Source organism: Grammomys surdaster, unplaced genomic scaffold (genome assembly GCF_004785775.1).
Source record: "Grammomys surdaster isolate TR1022 unplaced genomic scaffold, NIH_TR_1.0 139, whole genome shotgun sequence".
In the NCBI taxonomy this organism is placed as follows: Eukaryota; Metazoa; Chordata; class Mammalia; order Rodentia; family Muridae; genus Grammomys; species Grammomys surdaster.
In genome coordinates, this window is record NW_021604597.1 from 4,620,008 (window position 1) to 4,642,332 (window position 22,325).

The following is a 22,325-nucleotide window of genomic DNA, read 5'->3' on the forward strand; positions in this document are numbered from 1 at the left end:
TTAAAGCACAGAATCACATATGAAAATATGCATGTCAATGGTGAATATTCATGTTGCCATTTGCAATATTTTCTGGAAATGAAGATAGCTATTCATTTCTTTCGTCTTATTTGAAATTCACATTCACTGATAATTACACTGCAGAACAAAGCGGATCCTTCAGGGAACATGAATTCAGAACCAGGAATACCTAGAGTTTGCTGCTTACCTATGGCTGTAAATTGTTTTTCATGTTGATATCAAACCACAACTCTATTTTCTTCTCAGATCTCCTAAGATACTTAAGAAAAATGAATGTCAAAAGTTATATTGCAAGATTTAAGTTTTCAACTGTTAATCTTCATTAACAGATTAAAGAATCTGCTAATTCTTTGAAACCTGAATGAATTGTTTGATTTATAAAGGGCCAGAAAGGAAAGAAGGGAGGGAGGCAAAAGGGAGGAAAGAAGGGAGAGAGAAAGGAAGGAAGGAAGGAAGGAAGGAAGGAAGGAAGGAAGGAAGGAAGGAAGGAAGATATCGAATTTCTGTATTCTTGGTGAACAGATTTTTCTTTTGCTCCAAAAACCTCATTTTGGAGATGTGATTGTGTACCAGGCCTTTATTCAACATTTTTGGTTAAAGATATTTTCTGCTCTCAGTGCCCTGTTCTTTTACCGACTTCCCATCATTGAGTGGCAGGTCTGCAGTTGCTGATAAGTGTGTCTGCCTAGGAGCCCAATCAGCCTTATCTGCTCCTTCCACTGCTCCTGTGTCCACACGCTGCATCTCAAGTAACAACAAGGCCAAGTTTCTGGGTTGCAAACTTACACAATCTCCTTGTTCTTTAAGGCTTTAGCAGCAAAGCTATGCTCCACTGCAGTGTGTCAATATCCCACTTTAAATATTTGAACTTTATAGAATCTATATAAACTTTAATTGTATTTCAAGCATGCCCAGCACTTTTTTCATGTACGTTATCTCTTTTTTTTTTAAATCCAAGAGCTTGAAAAATGAAAGACCTTTCTAAGACTTTCTCATCTTCTCACTCATTCTTCGTTCTGGGTTGATTTCTTCCTCCTATAGATATATAAACAGATTTTCTTATGTATCCAGCACTCACTCTATCTCTGAAATACAGTATCATTCAGGATAGTATCACTTTAAAATGTACCTGAATGCATTCTGTTTATGGGAGTTAAACTGGATCAAATGAAGTAAATTTTAATTAAAGCAAAATTTTCGTCTTCTGTCTCTTCTCTACCAGTTCACTAAGACCTAATTTCTTCTCCATTGACATCTTAAATGTAGGCCCTAATTCATTAATACATGGTATTGTTAGTATTATTAGACAAAAGAAATGGAATGAAATTATTTCCTATATTTTGACCAATTCCCGATCCGGATGAATTATTATTTCTACAAAATTTTTATATCATATATGTGTATGTAATATATGTGTAGGTAATATATGTATATCTTAGCCTGTGTTTACTTTCTCAACCAAAATATATGATTTGGTAAGAAACATTAAAACCAAGAACATAAAGAAAATGTATATTTTCCTAAGTATTGTATATAAGGACAAAATGAGATATCAGAAGTTTATATACTGTAGGAAACATATATGCTGTGGTCCATGCAGAATTAGCATGTGAGGTCTCTGGCATCTATCCCAGGTATTTTGGATGCTAACTTCAAGCCCTGCAGAAATGGCTCATCTCTTCCTTAAAAGGCAATGATTTTAATAGTAACTTATGTTCGTGGCTACTTATAGTAACTTGTAGTAACAGTGTTTAATTGGGGGTTCAAGATAGTAGTATCATAAGAACTTTGATTTGTCAATGTTTTCATTATTTAAAGAATATTGAAGCTTCCTTGCCCTTATATAGCATAAATGATTCTTCTCTTATTCTAGAATGAGTCAAAAGATCCTCAGAATAGTTAAATTACACTCAGACTTTACTTAACTAATTTGTGTGTCTAATATTAATAGATGTGACATACTCAAGTCTAACTAGTCTATGAAGACACTTGAAGAAAATGTCCATTATAACATACTAAACAGCTGCAGATTATGAAATAATGGTCTTAATTATTAATTCATCTACCTAGACATTGGAGAATTTCTAATGATTAATGTGGAGGCCAAAGGTTGAAATTTAATTATATGATCATTGAAATCATGAATAGAAAGAAGCTATAGGTGAACATTTCAGTTTCTCAAGTTGGAAGCTATTAAATGTAATCATATTTGGAGGCAGAGAGATGGCTCAGCAGTTGAAATGGCTTCCTACTCTTCCAGAGGACCCGAATTGAGTTGCCAGGACCCATGTAGGGTGACACACAAGCACTCACAATTCTAGTTCCAAGGGATCCAATGTCCTCTGTTGATCTGTATAGCTACATATATGCTTGTGCACATAACCACATATAGACATGCACATATATATAAAATTAAAAAGTAAAATATAAATCTTTAAAAACATGGTCACATTTGTTAGTGCAAAGTCTGTTTAATCTGCAGTTAAAGCACTATACATATCAGGCTAATTTACTCATACATCCATTAGGCTTACAAATACCAATTAATAAGAATATGCAAGTGGTTTATATAACCTATTTATTTTAATTTTATACTATAGACATAGACTCGCCTGTATTCAGAGAATAGTTGAAAAAGTATGAAGTGCAGAAAACTTCAGTTCGGAATTTATATGTAAAATACAAATTTTCCTGAGACTTTGCCACACTAGTTTTTTTGCTGAAACAGTACTGCTCCCACTGGCTTATTTCATGTGTGATTATTTTCAATTTATTTTCTCAGCTTCAGCTAATCTTTACTGTGACTTCCAAACAAAAATAAGTTTTCAAAGTAAACCTTCCCTACATTGTAGGTCATCTCAGAGCTGGAAGAACTGAGAAATGTATCTTCATAGTACATTGTTTCTGTTTTATTTTTTTCTAGGTTGAGTTGCGTAGTCTCATGACAATTAATATCATCCCTCACTGAATTCACTTACGATCAGAAAAAAATAAAATTACATTCATTAAACTCAATATGTTACTTCACTGACAGTAGTTCCATTAATTCACACTAACTTTGATGTGAATACTTGTTAATCTTAAGGACAGACAACATACACATGAGAAGATTTTGTTCTACCGTGACAGGATTCTACAACGGTAGCACCAGCTTCACGATCAGCAAAACTTAGAGTGAGTGGTGTATTTGAACATTCCTAAGACATGACTTCTAATTTTTAACATGCTTTGCACATGTATGTGTTTGGACATAAACATACATATGTGTTTACATACATGTACATATGCAAATATATCCATGTATGTGTATAAATATGTATATTTGCAAATAATTTCTCAAGGTCTCAGTTTAATGTTAGTTTAAAATTTTAAGACAATTTTCTACTGTTAGATTAGAACAGTTGAGCCTGGAGAGATAGATGGCTCCATGGTTAAGAGCATTGACTGCTCTTGCAAAGAGCCTGAGTTCAGTTCTCAGCATCCACATGGTGGCTCATAACACTTTGAAACTCCAGTTTCAGAGAATCCAATGCTCTCATCTAATCCCTGTGAGCACCTGCGTGTGTGCGTGTGTGTTGCACATAAACTGTCACAGGTGCACACACACAAGCATATAATTCAATATTTTAAAAAGAAATATTAACCTCTGTTTACTAGGCAGCTGAGTATTTTTGTTACCTAAGGAAACGCATCTTTTACTCATCAATAGAGACACTATTGTCGACAATGATTGTGCCTTTGATAGCATGCACGATGCCTAATGTAATAGGCATGCTGGTGCTCACACTTTGCTTTCTCTGTGTGCTTCTAGAGATGACGGACTAGCATGGCCTGAAGCATGGCTCAGTTCTATTACAAAAGAAATGTCAATGCCCCCTACAGAGATCGCATCCCACTGAGGATTGTCCGAGCAGAATCTGAACTCTCACCCTCCGAGAAAGCCTACTTGAATGCCGTGGAAAAAGGGGACTATGCAAGCGTCAAGAAATCTCTGGAGGAAGCTGAGATTTATTTTAAAATCAACATTAACTGCATTGACCCCCTTGGAAGGACTGCTCTCCTCATTGCCATTGAAAATGAGAACTTGGAGCTAATTGAACTATTGCTGAGTTTCAACGTCTACGTTGGCGATGCGCTGCTTCATGCCATCAGAAAAGAGGTGGTGGGAGCCGTGGAGCTATTGCTGAACCACAAAAAGCCAAGTGGAGAGAAGCAGGTGGGTGTGTGGTGCTTTCAGTTTGTTTTGCCTATAAAATGTTTCTTTACATTTGTCAACACCCTGAGTGTGTGTGTGTGTGTGTGTGTGTGTGTGTGTGTGTGTGTTTCCTTCGGTCTTTCATTTCATTTCAACATTCTGAACTATCAAACTGTAATTTGTTGGACTGTCTTTCTATTTAACCTCCTTGCATGGTGTGGGTTGCTGTATCTTCCCGTAAAAGCAAACACCACCATCTAATTTTGATATTGTCTGTTAACACAGTCCTAAGGCTTCTTTTCAAGAATGCAAATTCAAACTTAAAGGAGCATAGATGACTGCTAGAAAGAAGTTCAACACTTCCCTTAGCATGACTGCAACATATTTACCAATGGCAGAGGTGTGGTGGCACTTGATTGTTATGAAAAGAAAGTAGATGTAAGTTCAGTGCAGTGTGTCTTGCTTTCTCTCTGTGCATTTACCTCCATAGAAATGGAGCGAGTGTCGACGGGAACAAGCAAGGTATCTTTTATCTGTCCGGATCTTTTGCTTTGACGCTGTCCTTTCCTGTGTTGGAATGGCCTGTTTGATCATGTTTCCCAAACATTGGCCCCTTTGCTATCTTGTATCAAGGCTAATGGTGGGTTAATGGCAAAGACATTGCAGATGCTACCATAGCTCCAAAATCCATCTTTCAAAGTGGAATCATGGGAGATATGTCCATTCCACTTCTAGAAACTTCTACCTGTTTGATAATAGAGGTTTCCATGTCTGAAAATGATGACATATGAGAAATCACGTATCTAAACTGTGCTATGACTACTCCATTGCCTTTGCTTCCCTGAAGAACTTTTATCAAGATCTTCACAGTTAGAAGGTTGAACACTGCGGCGGAACATTTTTTCCAGTTCTGAGATGCTGTAGACAATGATTCATTCTCAAACCTCACCCTCATTCACCCCTTCTTCACTGAACCAAAACTTTGATAAACTAAATCTCTAAGAGAGTCATACTTCTCTGCTTATTGCTTTGCCAGCTTTTTGTGTTTCACATACAGTTCTGGACTACCTGCTTACATTGTTAAACTTCACTGATAGGATCAAGTTTACATTGACCCTTGGAAACGTGAGCAAACCGAGATTGGAGCATAAAGTTATAGTAGCACCTAAAGATACTTAACTGTTTGACCCCAGTGTTACACCACTAAGAGGCTTCAGTTGCCCAGATGGAGAAAATAGGAGTCTGGACTAATGGGTATAAGCTGAGGTTCTGCTATCTAAGTGGCTGAGTTACATCACTGTGATGCAGCCTTGAAAAGTACCTAGCTTAGGGGAGTAAAGGTAGATTCTCACAGTTCAGAGACTTTCACCCATGGTTATTCAGCTTTATATCACGTGGCCTGTGCTAAGACAGAATGGCACTGTGTGGAGAAGATGAAACAGAGAGATTGCTCACCAACTCACCAGGGCCAAGATGCAAAGTGAAAGGACCCTTCAAGGGCATGGCTTCCACAATATCCTTCTTCAAACTGGGTGCTACCCACAAGAGTTTCTGTCATTTCCCTGTAGCCCACAATTCCATGCATCCAGTATTAAAATAATGCATTCATTTGGAGAAAGCCTCAATCACGTCCCAAAAGACTGACCTTTGAACACTGATACCCTGGGGCCAAAGCTTCAGTAGCAGGAGCTTCTAGAGAACATTGAAGACCCAAGATGCTACCCTTAGACACCTTTGGGCTTTACATTTGTGCCTATAATCATAGCCCAAAAGCGTCTACATCTTCTCCTAGCAACACACTGTATTGTATACTCCCTTATAGTTTTGTGTAAGTAGCCATAGATCAGGTGCTAAGTCTTGCATGTAGACGACCATAGATGCCCAGAAGTGTATAGGACAAAATCGGCATTTAATGTACTTTTTTCATATGCTGCTGAAGAGATTCACCAGTTTGCTTTCTAGAGGGTTCTTCAGTGTCTCTTTAGACACTGCCATTTGTGCAAACTGGAGAAATCTGGTGTCTGGAGAAGGTACCTGCTATTATGAGAGTGTTTGTTGAAAAACGTTCAACTTCTGAGCTAAGTCCTCATCTCACAAGTAGGTCCTGGCTCCTTACAGGCACTTGGACCCTGATTATTAATAGAAAGTAGTAAAGGTTTGCAGTCTGCCAAGACTCTGAAGCTTCCCAGGCCATGTGCTTCTGGAAGATGTCTCTCACATGAGGCTTCTGGCCAAGAATCCCTTTTCTATTTGTGCATTTTAGAATTCTACTTTGGCGAAGAATATTAAGGGAAAACTGTCCTTTTTAATTTGAACTGATAATTTTTTAAGAACAATCCCAGGCTATCTTAGAGTTCCTGATCTACTGCACAATAGAAATGAGGCTTTGTCACTATGAACATACACAGTTCAGTCCATAAAAGTCCATAAAGATGTGTCGAGAGTTGTGTTAAACCCCATTACTGTTTGGTTGTGCATGCATGATTTCATTAGGCAGCACATCTTTTAGACGCGGACATCAATTGGAATATCACTATTCATAGGTCATGTGATGCTGGTAAGAATTATATTTTTAACTGTACTTTTTTCTCAAATAAGTAAAAGGTTTTAGGCAACCCTTGCAATTATTGAAATAATTTTGTGTCCTGGGGTAATCCACAGAATTACAGATGTACATATAAATATTTATCCCCAACTATTCTAAAATATATTAATACTAATGCTGAGGCCACTTGACCAAAGTATTAAGGCATGGAAACAGTAATAATCTACTAAGTTTGATAAATGTAACTTAAAGTGAAGGCCAACAAAGAAGTTCTAAGATAAAACCATTAAAAACTAATTATTAGCAAATTACTAAGATCCTGAAATACTTGTATATTATTATTTTATAAATTTGTCACATGTTATATATTTTTCCTCTGGAATAGATCCAGTGTTTGGTGACATACTCCAATTATGAGCACTGGGAGACTTGAAGTGAATTGGTGTACTTCTTAATTACACTCTCCAGGGAGTTATTTGCTGGTTTAGCTAGATAGGCTTTGTGCTGGAACCTAAAGAGAGACAGCAATTTCTATTCTCAAAGGTGTTAAGCTCTAGTTATGGAGAAAGAACGTGAAAAACCCACCATGGTCACAATAGAAAAGATGAAAGGAAAAACATCCAGCTATCTTTCTGAAGGTAAAAATAACTGGATTTCATAAACACGCTCCGTTACAGGGTGTGAGAGGGCAGGAGACATGTAAAGGGAAAAGATGGCGATGCTTGGTTTAATACCGTGGGAAATTATAAGAACACTGGCGAAAATAGACTCTATGAGAAAGGGCCTAGGGGACCAGATTGGATACTGATTACTATTGATACTTCAGAGTTAATTAGAGATGGAGGTCTAATGGGGTCTGAATGAGTAGATACATGAGAGTAAGGAAAGCAAACAAGCACCTGGATCTCTTTCATTCCTGACAGCTTCTCATGTCTTAGCTTTAATCGTCTGGAAGTATTTATGGGTTCTTAGCACATCAAGTGAATTTTCTCAGTGTGGTTTTTAATGAAAAGGTTTAGTTTCTCTAGTTAAGTAAAAGATAATCATAAAACTCCTTCTGTATTTAATGTAGGTCTTCATAAGTCAGGTTTCAGCATGTCGAGGTTTTAGAAAATATTTCTATAATAATGAAAAGAACAATAGTTGATGTCTTTGGTATAATGAGGGCACAGACAACCCATGGTTCTCGACACCTGTGTGAAGGTGGCACATTGTGTCTCCTTACAGGGCTGGATATCTTGCTAGCATCCTAACACTGGTGTCCTCTGTATGTTTTGTTTTTCTGAACTTCTCTCTAGCCTTTGTAATACCTCTCTTCCCTAGAGACAGTAGCCAAAGATGAGTTCTCATCTTCGTTTTTTAGTCAGTTGATTGATTATGTGAATTTGAACTATTTCAAGTTGACATGCCTCCTAGATGTTTTCAGAGGCCAGATCAATTACAGCTGCATTTGCCCTAGTACGTGTTTCTCCAGATGCAGGACAGGCTTCCCCACTCTTCATTTGCACCTGTGCTTCTGCACTTTTAGCATCCTCAGACTCACAAGATGGGCCTGACGACTTAGGGGACGCTGAAATTCATAGAATACATGTATTTGTCTGTGTCGAGTGTTAAACTATATGGTGCTAACCAGGTTTTTAGGAGATTCCCATTATCCCCAAAATCCTCAGAATAATATTGTTAATTAGTTCACCAGTGAGATCCTAGAGTGTTATAGGTTGAAGACACATTGATTCTAAAACTTAACTACAAACAATTTAAGGACTTTATAACCCAGGGCAGATCATGAAGGCATCTAATCCAGTACTTTACTTCAAAAAGAAGAAAAGGGAAGGGGGTTCACACAGTGCCTAGGATTTGGCCTGACTGAAAGCTTTTGTAATGCAGAGCTCTTAGGAATGTTGACTCCTGAAAGTAGGCACTCTTGTTCTCCCAGTGGTGAGGAAATGAAAGGATTCATCTTGAGTGACATTTTCCAGGTGGCAAAGCCAGGAGTCATCAGTCTTGAAACTTCTGGCTCCTTGAAAACAACCACTCACCTAGCTGGCCTGGCTTTAGCCATAGCATCAATTTGGAGAGGAGACATTTGGATTGTCAATTGTTCTAATTGAAGGTACAGAATGGACATATTTTTAAAGATGTTCTGGTTCTGTGTATTCTGTATATTATGATGCCATTTTTAAGTCTGGTTGCTTAGTACATGTTAATTGTGGCCCTCTGTGCTCTTTGCCATGGCCATAGCATCTGGACATTAGTCACTAGAAGCTGTGAAGTGCTGGGAAAGGGCAGAAGGGACTGGCAGAAGGCTGTCCTCTGGCTCTCTTCTCACCTTTTGATTTGAGAACTCTGCATCTCCCTGTGCTGTGGTTCTGTGGCCCTGTTATCTTAACCCCACCAGCTTTTTAAAGTCCAATGGTGCTTAAGTTTTTCATTTTTATAAATTTACATGTCAAACGATTATAATAATGCTACTGTAATTGTACCAGATATTATCTCTGCCTTCCTATAAATGTATATAGATCAGTAACCCAGAATGTCTTACAGTTTATCCCCAAATATGTATGACTTCTCTGTTCATATTTGAAAATAGGGAACCAGCTGAGGCTGAGCAGAGTTTGCTCTTTTCTTTCCATGCCAGTGCATATGGGGATGGGTTTACAGTCTCAGTCGTCTTTATAATACAATTCTGTGGCTTTAGAAACATTAACTATTATGAAATCAGAAAAATCAAAGAGCGTGAAATGGAATTCTGGCATTAGCATGTTAATTCAAAATATGTCCCAGAAAAAATACCAATAACTAGAACTATGTAACCCTTTTCACTGTCTGTGGATATTTAGTAAATATATCCCTGGATACTGGATGTAGACTTGTTTTTTAAACCGGTAAAATATTTTATGTTGCTTCCATTTGCTTTCTGTTTTAAGAATCAGAAGCTCTGGAAAGGTTTATTAGGTTTCCTTTACTAGGCTTCAGCAAAAGCCAATTGCCTTCCACAATCATGATTTTAATGCAGGGATTATTAAATTACATGTAGACCACATTATAATCAGCCTAAAAGTTTAGTTAGAGCACAGATTCATTGGTATAATGAAAACTCTGTGACTGTCTTTCATTGTTCACCTGACGGTGGCTTCCCCTGTTTGTTCTCCTGAAATCCTGCCTTAAGTTAAGTCTGGGATATCAACAGTGAGAACATAGTATGAATCTGCCTGCTATCAGTAAAGTAAATGAGCCCAAAGGTCCAGGATTCCATTATCAGCTACTATTAAAATTCACAGCAAGCAAGAGAATAGAAGAACAAAAGAAGAATAAATAGTGAGGGGTACAGATGTCATTACCGAAACCAGGCATTGTAGTGGCATGCCGAGATAATCCTGGCACTTGAGATGCCAAGATAGGAAGATCACTGTGAGTTCAGGGCTAGCCTGGACTATAGTGAGACCTATATCAAAAATACACAAAACGGTGTTCTTTCTCACTGCTTCAAAATGTTTATCCCGCTTTGAGATCTAGTGACATCAACAGCTAACAATTCTGCTTTATTTAAACTCTGATTTCAAGTGATCAATAAAAATGCTGTACAATATTTTCATAATGTGCCTCTAGCGTTAAATAGCTAACAATCTTCTCCCTATTTGATTGTTTTGTTTTATAATTCAATGTAGTCAATATTAACAAGTACTTTGAAGATCTGAAAAAAAAATGAGTTTTATTATTCCACAGCAGGGAATTTTAAAGCTATTACAGCACGGAGCATAGATTGTTTAGTCAGTTAATGACAACCATGAACAGAAGTGAGTAGCTTCAGATGAAATCATATTAAAGCATGGCCCTTGAACACTGTTACTATGATAAAGTAGCTTTAGCCAGTTAGCTGTTCTTGATCATAGGTGGGTAACCTTGGTCATGTGAAGGCCAGCAGTTACACATAATCCCTTGGGATGTGCTCTCTTGCTCTATCCTGTTAGCACATCACAACAGAGCTGGCATTAAAGCAATACACATCAGATATGTAAGGAGCCCACCGAGTTAAGCATTTGACCCCTTTTGAAAAACATCAGGCGAAAAGCAAACACACGTTCCAAAAAGAAAAACTCTAGCAGTGTGTAGCCACTTCCTCTTACCTAGCAGATTTCCTAGAGAAACAATACCCCTTTCCTGGCACAGAAACTGAGACATTCTTGGATTGGAGGGTGTTAAGAACATGTCCCAAGAGATTAGAAGGGAAAAGCTTGGATAGAATTGTTATCTTTAGCATCAGGAAAATCACATAGTTACTTGAGGCTTAACTTTCTCACAACAAGGAAGAGCTTGACAGTCCGACTAATCAAATCATTGTAGATACTTGAATGTGAACATGCACAGTGTTTTACAAGAACACATACAGTGGAAGCCCCTTCACTTGAATGCCATTTGAAATGTACTATAAACTCACACTCATGAAGCACTTTAGGCTCACTATACTTAATTTAATTAAAATGTCCATCAAAAGATGCTAATTGTTCCTCAGAACATAGTCTATCAAACACGATCTGTGATGAAAAGCTTTGGGGAGGTCACATATCACTAAAGTTCTCCAACCTATTAAAAATGTTGTGATTAGGGCAGCATGATGGCTCGGTGATTAAGAGAACTGGCTATTCTTATCAGCACTCAAGTTCCATTCCCAACAAACAGACCTGGTGGCTGGCAGTCACGGATACCTCTAGTTCATGTGTTCTGCCACCATCTTCCAGCTGTCCCAGGCATCGTCATGTACACTGGCAAACATGCATGCAGATGCACAAGGAGATACACACATAAAAGTAAAATCATGCTAAAAGTCATAATTCAATCTACACACACATTCCTGTGAGAATTTGTTCATTGAATTTATTCACTAATATAGCACTAAAAATGAGCCATTGGATGTAACTGAATACATTTAACACAAGCAGAGGTAGGAATCAGAAAAGTCTATACTGTGGCCAGAATGTGCAGCCATTGGCTTGAACATGCCCTTCCAACTTGGATGTTACTGCTTTAATATTAGAGCCGTGGGCAGAGGAAGAATTAGAATTAGGCTCACTTTCCTAAGCTTGCAGGAACTGTCCTCATATTCATCGTCATAATTTGTGGATTCAATTTATACATCAGTTAAAGTCTCAATGTTCACATTCCACACCAATATAGTTTGAAACATTTATTACAACCATAGGACGAATATGCCTGATCACAGGCTCTGAGCACCAACAAGCTTAAGGTTCACTCCCACACAAGGAGTAGACAGATCCCGGCCACTGAGAAAGGTTGATGGTGGCAAACATATTACTTGATGTGTAATCTCTTCTCACTTAAATGAGGTGAAGATGGGTGACTGACTGGCTTTTTCTTTGCCCAATTCTCATCCTGTCTCATGTGTAACCTAGTAACAACATTTTTTCTTGGCTTCTGGAATCTCTGAGGGAATGCACATGGATTTGTTTACTGTGATGATTAAATTTTATCTATCGGCAACTAATTCAATGCGCAAGTAAAACCTTATTTGTGTATAGTGACATCAAGAATAAGGAAATAAAAATAAGAAAAACTATACTTAGACTTTATATTCTGAATTTTATTTTCTGTGTATGATTTTATTTTTGCCCATATATATGCACATGTGCCTGGTGTCTGCAGAGGCAAGAAGAGGGTGTCAGGTTGCCCTAAAATTGGAATTCTGGTTGTGAGCCACCATGAGTACATGGTACATGAGTACCATGTGGGTACTGGGAATTGCACTCGGATCCTCTGCAAAACCAAGAAGTACTCTCAACTGCTATGCCGTTCCTTGAGCTTATAACGTATTTAAAAATTATCCTGGAGCCTCACAGCAGATCTAGAACAATTTGTGACCATTTGAGATCTTTACCTTATGAAAATTTTAGCGCAAGCTCTGTGGAAAGATTTGTTTCTGCCCTTTGATAAAGAGAGGCTAACTGGAATAGTTAGCTACAATTATATAAAGAGGGCTTATTGTCAGGATTCCTCCAGATATTGCAGCCTGTGAGTACCCAAATTCCTAATAGACAAAGGTCTATATTTGCATGCAAACTCTATGCAGGGAATCACAATACCTATTATAATTCCCGAAAGACCTGTATGTATGTTAAAGGTGCGGTCCTTTGCCTGTAGAACTATCATGGTGTGGTTGGAACTGTGAGTTGGAGCCCGGAGGGAGGTCTTCAGATTGTTGGGAAAGTACCTCTCCTCTTCTCTGCTCTCACCAATTCCATGGGAGGTGAAGGCTAACTCCAATCACATGCACATTCCTAGCATGACGTCATGCTGTGCCACCTCACCTCAGGTCCAAATGAGTGCCTTTTCCAATTTGTAAGCTGAAAGAAACATATTTTTTTTATAGATTGATATGTCAGGCAAGTATTACAGTAACAGAAAGCCAATACAATGCTTACTCTAATGTTAATGTCTGATAAATTCTTGTATTGTCTAGAAAAAAAGTCAAGGAAAAAGTTATATTAGTTCAGAGGCCATTTTTAATTTTTCTAACGGTTTTCAATCCATGGTAGTTGGTTAAAACTACTGACACAGAGGCCAAAACAATTTAACTGGCTTTCCAGGTAAAAATGGATCACCTGTGATGTCTGCTGTTAGAAGTTCTAATCCAGATTCTGGCCTCCGAACTTATACTACTCAGACATTTGAAGGGCCACTGACAAGAACATCAAACAGCTAGAGACTGACATCACTAATCTGAAGAAATCCCTCGTTTCACTGTCTGAAGAGACCTCCTAAAATCGCAAAGATCCTTATTGGACTTGATTTACTCTATTACAATAGAAAAGGCTGTGCACAGCTCTTGACTGTGTACAACCCTTAAAGAAGAATGTTGCCTTTACATAGACAAGACAAGGAGGGTTAAAGAGAGCATGAAATAGGTCAGTGAAGGCCCTAAGAAAAATCAGAGAGAGAAAGAGACAGATGAATGCTGATACAACAATTGATTTTCAGCCTCTCCAAGGTTGTCAACCCTATTTCCTCCCATCTTGGGACCATTATTTGGGTTCTTTTTGCTTATTTCTGCTGCTCCCTGGCCCTCAAATAGGCATACTAACTCTGTGATACAACAGATAAATAATTTGGTAGCAAAACCTATTCAGATACATTATCATAAGTTAGCTATGGAGGACCACGAGACTCAAGATGAGGTTGTTACTTTATACAGGGTGTTCCCAAAACCCATCTCCACCCAACCTAAAAGGGGGGACTTCTGCCCCTAGACCAAGCAGAGAGGGGCTACCCAGAACCCCCTCTGACAGGTGATCTGAATTCTTGCTTAGGCTGTGAGGCTAAGCACTGCAAGGGAATATAAATAAAAGATAAAATATCTCTCTGGGTTCCCTGAGGGACAAGCCTGACTGCATAGGGGTTGATGTCAAAAGTATCCCCTCTTCAGGAAAAAGACATCGGGATGGGTATGGACCTCATGCCTCACTGGACAACAACAGGGGGACTGGAGCCATTACAAGGTCCCCTTCAAGTACTGGAGGTCAGGCCTCTATCCCCGCCTTTGCAAGATTAGAATTGCCACAGCCCTTCTATACTTAGAGAAGGGAGGAGATGTCAGGGGTAACCCTGCTTACACACTGAAGACCTAAAATCAGCCATAGCCCTAAAATCAGCAATAGGCCTGTCATACATGTATACTAACACCAAGTCTTGGGTCTCAGTGGAAAAACATTGAAACAGATGGCTATAAGCTAATGTATACAGACAGCTTTTGTGGAAATTTATAAGCCTGAGAAGTCATAGACCTTGTAAATAGGTAGCCTTGGCAGACAATACCAACTTAGATAAGGACAAGCAAGTCATAGGCAGAGTCATAGTGACTTGTCCCCTGAACCTTCACCCAGCTGATACCCGGTTCTGAAAGATATCTGTATTCCCCCTGAACATCCACACTCCAGTGTCATTCCCTTCCCCACATCCTGCCTTTCTGTGTTTATAACCCCTGTGTGAATGAATTACGATTTGAGAAAAAATAAATTATTTTTTAAAAAAAGAAAGAAACCAAATATTTACTAATAAAAAGTCATAGAAATTTTTATGTTAAAAAAAGAAAAAAAAGAGATTTAACTGGCCCCCTTTCCAACTTCCTTAATTGCAGCATTGAATTAAAGGTTCATTTTACTGGCTTTTATGGGGCCTTACAGATTTCCTGGACCATTTATCTAAGATAGTCCCTAGTAAATAATAGAGTTGAGCCAACTAGGGGAAAATGCAGGTGTAATGGTACTGAAGGGAAGAAACTCTGGGTTGGAGGTAAGTATTCGAGGTTAGGGATACAGATCTTGAAGCTCAGAGACTGAATAGCTGTCCTGAAAAAGCCAAGTGCAGGTTTGATTGCTTTCATGGGTTTTACTAAAGTCCTTCATTGGTCATCTTACAAACTGCACCAGCAACAGACAGCATGGTACAGCCTGGAAATAAAATCTGGTTCTGGAGCCTGTGGCTCTGCAGAACTGTCCTGAAATTCATTCAGCCAGGGGCTCCTGGTATATCTTAATAACACTACAATCACTGAGTGCATTGAACCTGCCCAATTTCCTCCTGGATGGTTGCAGGAAGAGATTGGCAGTAATAAGGGAGACGCTGCTGGCACATTGAGAAATTGCTGGGAAGAGGGAGGTGAGAACAGCACATTAGCAGGAGAGTGGGAGATGAATGTCAGGCCAAGCATACATCAGCAAGCCGGCAGTAGGTGGGGCTCTGCCAGGAGTTTGTTCTGAGCTAATCCATGAAGCTGTGACTCTGCAGGGACAGGCACTGCCATCTTTGCTGGGGGAGGTTACTCTACATTCAACACAGGACTTTTTCCTCATTTGTGTTTGAGGTGGAGTTAAAGGAGCCTGCCTTCCCTTTGCTGCTACTCTATGCTGTACACTTCGAGTGTTTTGATAAAGTGTGAGCCACTGTGTCAATTTCCCACACTCCTCACCTGCACCTTCATAATGAAAACAACAGGAACAACCATACTTTCCTTAAGACCGTAGATGGTTTAGGGTTTTGCAACAGATGCTACAAGTTGATGCAGTGCGCATATGATTCCTGATTTTCCCTTAGTCTTCACCACAGCTGACCAACAATTAAAAGTAGAACAATAATCACGAACTGCGCTGAAATGTTCCGAGGGAGGCCATGGTTTAGATCACAAACATTCTCCAGGGGCAGTGTGTGGAAGGCTTGGTCCTCAGCTCATGGTTGTGTTGACAGTTGATGCAATCCTTATGGGGTTAGAAGGAAGTTACATCACTATGGATATACCCTAACCCATTATCGTTTATTCTTTGTTTCCAGGTTACATCTTTGCTTATTTAGAACAAAATCATAAGATAGAAAATATTTGAAATTTACAAAGCATATGACAAAACTGACCAAAGTGATTTTGTTTAGCACTGAGAGGCAAGCATCAGAACACATTCGCTAATTATACACTTTTCATCAGGAAACACTCCATGAACACAGGGACAGGGAAAGAAGCACCCTTTATGTACGTTGTCTTAGTTAAGGTTTTATTGCTGTGAACACACACCATGACCAAGGCAAGTCTTATAAATGACAACATTTAATTGGGGCTGGCTTACAGGTTCAGAGGTTCAGTCCATTGTCATCAAGGTAGAAGCATGGCAGCATGGTCCAGGAGAAACTGAGAGTTCTACATCTTCATCTGAAAGAAGCCAAGGACAGTCTGGGCATCCTCAGGCAGCTAGGAGGAGGGTCTCCAAGCCCACCCCCACAGTGACACACTTCCTCCAACAAGACCACACCTTCTAATAGTGCCACTCCCTGGGCCAAGCATATACAAACCATCACATTGTACTCCTTGGCCCCCATAGGCTTGCTCAAATATATGAATCTATGGGGGCCATGCCTAAACATAGCATAATGAAAAATACATTTAGTCCAATTTCCAGAGTCCCCATAGTCTATAGCAGTCTCAACAATGTTAAAAGTCCAATGTTTAAGGTCTCTTCTGAGATCCATCCAATCACTTTACTGTAATCCCTGAACTAAGACAGGCAACCAGCTGGGCAAGTTCCATACTCTGCCATCTCCATGTCTGATGTCAAAGCAGTCTTTAGATCTCCAACTCCTTTTTCATCTTTGTTGACTACAACAAACTTTTTTCTCCTGGACTGGTCCACTCCCTGTTAGCAGCTTTCCTTGGCAAGTATGCCATGACTCTGGCATCTTTAACATCTTTGGGTCTCTAAGGCAACTTTAATGTTACAGCTTCTTGTTTCAATGTCTTGGATCCACACATGATCTTCTGGGCTCCTCCAAAGGGCTGTTGTCACTTCTCCAGCTCTGCCCTCTGTAGCACTCTAAGCTCAGGTTGATCCACTCCACTGCTGCTGCTGTTCTTAGTGATCATCCCATGGTACTGGCATCTCCAATACACTGGAGTCTTCTGCTGCAACTAGGCTTTACCAATAGTCTCTCATGGGCTCTCTTCCCGGTGCCAAGCCTCATATCCTTTGCGTGACATCTTCAATACCAGGCCATCAACTGCAACTGAGGCTGCACTTTCACCAGTAGCCTTCCCTGGCCTCTCACAGTGCCAATGCCTCAGCTGTTCTTCATGCTGCCTTCCTGCCTTCAAAACCAGTACCACCTGGGCAACCTTGACTATCTCTGGAACGCAGCTTTTTTTGTGCTCTCAGAAAACACTTCCTCAGTGATGCTGGTCTCTTCCTATCCACCACTAATTTCTTAGCTCCAGCTAACCAGCATCAGTTGCCCTAGTAGTCCCCTCTATTTTTCATTCTAAAGCCAGAGCCACATGGCTGAAGCTGCCAAGTTCTGTTGCTTGTAGGAGCTGGAACATTACCACCTTGTTCTGTTACATTATCACTAGCTTCCCTTTCTCCAACTTCTTCACTGGCTAAGCTTGGCTGTCCTGGATCTTGCTCCAAAGATTGACTTTGAACCCAGAGCTCTGCATGCCTGTCTCCTAAGCACTGGGATTAAAGGTGTGGTCTACCAAGCCTGGATTTAAGTTTTTCTTCACCTAGAATTTTCTCTGTTCTAGGGTGGCCTTGAACTCAGAGATCTGCTTACTTTTGCCTTCTGAGATTAAAGGCTTGTACTACCACGCCTGGACTTAAATTTAGTTGGGTAGAATCTTGCCCCAAGGTCACTACTTCCTTAATTCAATTTAATATACTTGAACACAGGATTTAGCTCCATTTCACTTCCTGCTGTCCCTTTAATACTCAATCTATATATTTTATATTTTTTCCTTTCTCAGTTTGCTATGTTTGTTTAAAATGCTCTCCATCAGATTTAACCAGAGAACAAAGTCTCTGTTGGGATTTTTTGAGACTTCCTTTGTCAATGCAATTAATATAAATCTCTTTATCTCAGCCTTAGGCAGTCTCTTCAGACAGTGGCAAAAAGCAGCCAAAGTCTTCACCAAAACATAAAAAAAGAAAAAAACAAATAAACAAAAACAAACAAACAAACAAACAAAACCCAAGAAAACTGTCTCGGCCACATTTTAAAGTTCTCCACTGAAACCTCCTGGGCCAGCAGACCTACATAGTTCAAATCACCCTCAGCACCAGTGTCTTCCAGATTTCTACTGGGTTGGCCCATTAAGCCCCACTTAAAACATTCCATGGCTTTCCAAATCCAAAGTCCCCAAATCCACATTCTTCAAAACAAAAGCATGGCCAGGCCTATCTCAGCAATACCCCAGTCCTTGGTACCAACTTCTGTCTTAGTTAGGGTTTTACTGCTGTGAACAGACACCATGACTAGATGCAAGTCTTATAAAGGACAACATTAAATTGGGGCTGGCTTACAGGTTCAGAGGTTCAGTCCATTATCATCAAGGTGGAAGCATGGCAGCATCCAGACAGGCATGATGCAGGAGGGGCTGAGAGTTCTACATCTTCATGGAGGACTGCTAAGAGAAGACTAGCTTCCAGGCAGCTAGGACAAGGATCTTACAGCCCACACCCACAGAGACACACTTCCTCCAACAAGGCCACACCTTCTAATAGCACCACTCCCTGGGCCAAACATATACAAACCATCACACAGTACACACAGAAATATTTTAAAAGTCTATTGACTTCAGGTCTTCTCGTATATAACAAAGAATGGTATAGTGAGTCATATGGGAGTTCTCTTTCTAATCATTGTATGAATTTGCACACTGAATTCTTTAGTTAGTGCATAATTTTATATTTCCACCAGTGGATAATTAGTGTTCCTCCTCTCTAGCACGTTTGTCAGCATTCTTAAATCATTTTTCCATTGAGGAGACCGAATCTCAGAGCAGTATTAATTTGAATTTACCCTAAGGCTAAGTGTGTTAAACACATCTTTAAGTCTTTTTTGACCATTTATATTTTTTGTGTTTGAGAACTGCCAATACATTCATTTGTGCATTAGTTGACTGGGTGATTTGATTTTTGTTGTTTAACTTTTACAGTTCTTTGTATATCCTAGATATGAATCCCATCTGATATGTAGCTGGTAAAGACTATTGTTCTAGTTCCATATTCTCTTTCCACTGACATGATTGTGTCCTTTGCTGACAAGCTTTTTAATTTCTTGTGATCGAATTATAACATATATGTTCTCTCTCTCTCTCTCTCTCTCTCTTTCTCCATATATATATATATATATATATATATATATATATATATATATAATTATAAACTTGCATGCAGCCAAAAAGAACAGCAAAATAAAGACATTAATGGAATGTAGAAACAACTGAAACCATTGTTTACTTAAAAAAAAAGTCAGTTCTTGGGATGGAATTATGGCCTGTGCTGTTGGAGTCTGTATCAGACACCCTTGCATGTGCCTGCATCTTGAATTGCTTCCCCTAGAGTCTACATCAGACACTCTTGTGTGTACCTGCATCTTGAATTTCTTCCCCTTAGCAGTTTCATCATTTCAGATCTTATGCTGAGGCCTTTGACCCTAGAACCATTTATGGTTTTGATGAATTTTTCAAAAATTAGGTAAGTCTAACCCATCTAGTTTGATTTCTGTAACCTTTGTGCTCACCATTTGGTCTGTGTGTATGTTTTGTGCTGTATTATGCTTGTTTCCACGGCTCTGTGATGTAAGTTCTTACCGAGTACTTGTGGTATCCTTAGCATTGCACGTATGCAGGTGCTGCTTCTGCTATCTGGGGACTCATATCAACTTTGTAACTGTTGATTCTATTCTGTGAGGAGTAGAATCAGGATTTTTGACATTGGTTATATTGTCTGTAGATTAACTTCCTTAATAGAACCATCTTCACAATATCTATTCAACCAATCCATGACTTTGATGATTCTTCAGATATTCTAGTATCTTCTTTAATTTCTTTTGTCTTACATGTCCTTCTTTAGTCCTAATCCTAGGTTCTTTTTTTAAAAAATTACTCTGAATGGAGTTTTCTTTTCATTTATTTCATTATTTCATTATTTGACTTTATTATTCCCATATGGAAAAGCTACTAATTTTATAAGTTCATCTTGTATTCTCTACTCTACTGTATGGCTGATTGGGTCTGAGAGTATTCTAGTAGAATCTTTAGGCTCATTAATATACAGAGTCATGTCATATACAAATAAGAAGAAATTGACTTCCTCTTTTCTTCTTTCTAATTCACTTTATTCGATTCTATCGTAGCTCTGGCTAAGGGTGTGAACTCTATACTGAATAGGAATGTAGAGAGTTGTTACTCATCTTTCATACTAGGATCTAGAGGCCATGCTTTTAGGTCTTAACAGTTTAGAGTAATGATTGGCAATGGGTATGGCATTGATAGCTTTTATTGTATTTAAATTTTTGTTTTTGTTTTCTATTTCTAGTTTTTGTTTTGTTTTAGCATTTTTATCATTTAGGGGCATTGAATTTTGTTGTGTCTTTTCTGCACTGATAAAAATGTTCATTGACTGTTGTCCCTAACTGTGTTTTTGTCTTGAATTAGACTTGTTGATTTGTGTTTAGTGAATAAACTTTATATTCCTGGAATGCAAGTTAGTTATGGTTGATGATGATGTATGATCTCCTCAGCATGTTCCTTAGTTTTGAAAAATTCTATCGTGAAATTTTATATTTATATTCATCAAGGAAATTCACCTGTGGTTTTCTTTGAGTTCTTCCATTTCTGGTCTCAGGGTTATGCCAGCTTTATAGAGTGAGCTTGGAAAATGTCTGTTCCTTTCTGTTTTATGGGACAGTTTAAGGAGCATTGCTGTTAGTTTTTCTTTAATGTTTGAAATAATTCAGTATCGAATCTGTCTGGTGTAGTCTTTCATCATGGGGAAGATTTTTACCACTGCTTTAGTCTTTCTCACTGTTTACATTATTTGTATTTGTATTCCTGATTTAATTTTTGTATGTCATAGGGTGTCTATGAAAGGACTGCTTTATCTCCTAAATTTTCCATGGGCTCCAGAGAAGAATATATCTGTTGGATGTGATATTCTATAGATATCTATTGTGTTCATTTGGTCTATAATGTTGTGTAACTCTGACATTTATTGGCTTGTGTTTTATTTTAGATTGTCTGTTGAAAGAGGAGAACAGAGTACTGAAATCACCCACTTTTGTTGTATGATGATGTACTCAAAATTTTATGTCTATTTCTGTTTGTTTTATAAAATCTGAAGGATTGATGCTTGGTGCTTATGTTTTCACAATTGTTATATCTTCCTGATGAAATACTCCTCCTACTAATACACAGTGGCCTTTGCTGTCTCTTTAGAGTAATTTTGGTTTTAAGTCTACAATACCAACTACCAGAATAGCTAGAGTGGATTATATTTGGTTTCTGTTCATTTCAAAGACTCACATCTGTCCTTTGACTTTCAATCTAAGGATGTCTTTACCAGTGGGTACATGTCGTGTGACACCATCTGATTGGATAGTTTCTAATCCAATCAAACCTTCTATTAGTAGGTTGAGGCACTTATACTTAAGTTCATTATTGACACATATTTACCAATTCATGTTGATTTTGAGGGGATGGCTTAGACTACTGTCCTTACTTTCCTGTTACTACCAAACTTGGCTTGTTAGAGCTGTGGATCACTTCTTTTCTGTCCTTTCATTTGTTCTAGATTTTTCTTTCCTGTGCTTTTGGGATCGATACTCTTCCATTATTCTCTGTATATTATATCCATTTAAGTCTGTTCAGCATGCTGCTTTGTGGTCATGTGCTTCCCTTGAATTTCTCATCAGATTAAAAAGATGCCTCTGTTGGAGATACCTGTCTTAATTGGCAGTTCTTTACTTTCTGGGCTTGAATTTCAGGCTGTCAACCAGAGAGCTGACATTATATTGATAATTCGGCCTATGTTAGTGAGTTGCTATTTTCCCCTTATAGCCTTTGTGGCACGCATATGTGCATGTGTATGCATGCACAGGCGCATGCGTGTGTGTGTGTGTCTGTGTGTGTGTCTGTGTGTATGCATGTATTTATTTGTATTCACAGTGAGTGTTTTTGGCATATGTTCATGTCAGTGCATGTAAGTGGGTATCCACACAGTACACCCATATGTA

General features: G+C 38.8%; 1 protein-coding gene across 7 annotated transcripts in view; it reads left to right on the forward strand.

Annotated features, from left to right (window-relative positions):
* The window catches only part of Trpc4 (transient receptor potential cation channel subfamily C member 4), a 165,324-nt gene that overhangs the window by 31,927 nt on the left and 111,072 nt on the right, over nt 1-22,325 (forward strand). For 4 of the 7 annotated variants that reach the window (XM_028763574.1, XM_028763577.1, XM_028763578.1 and 1 more), the window contains exon 1: nt 3,860-4,237. In XM_028763574.1, coding sequence (XP_028619407.1) covers nt 3,860-4,237 — 378 coding nt within the window. Of the gene's footprint in view, nt 1-3,834; nt 4,238-22,325 lie in introns of those variants that run through there. The other 3 variants (XM_028763575.1, XM_028763576.1, XM_028763580.1) reach the window with 1 other exon arrangement.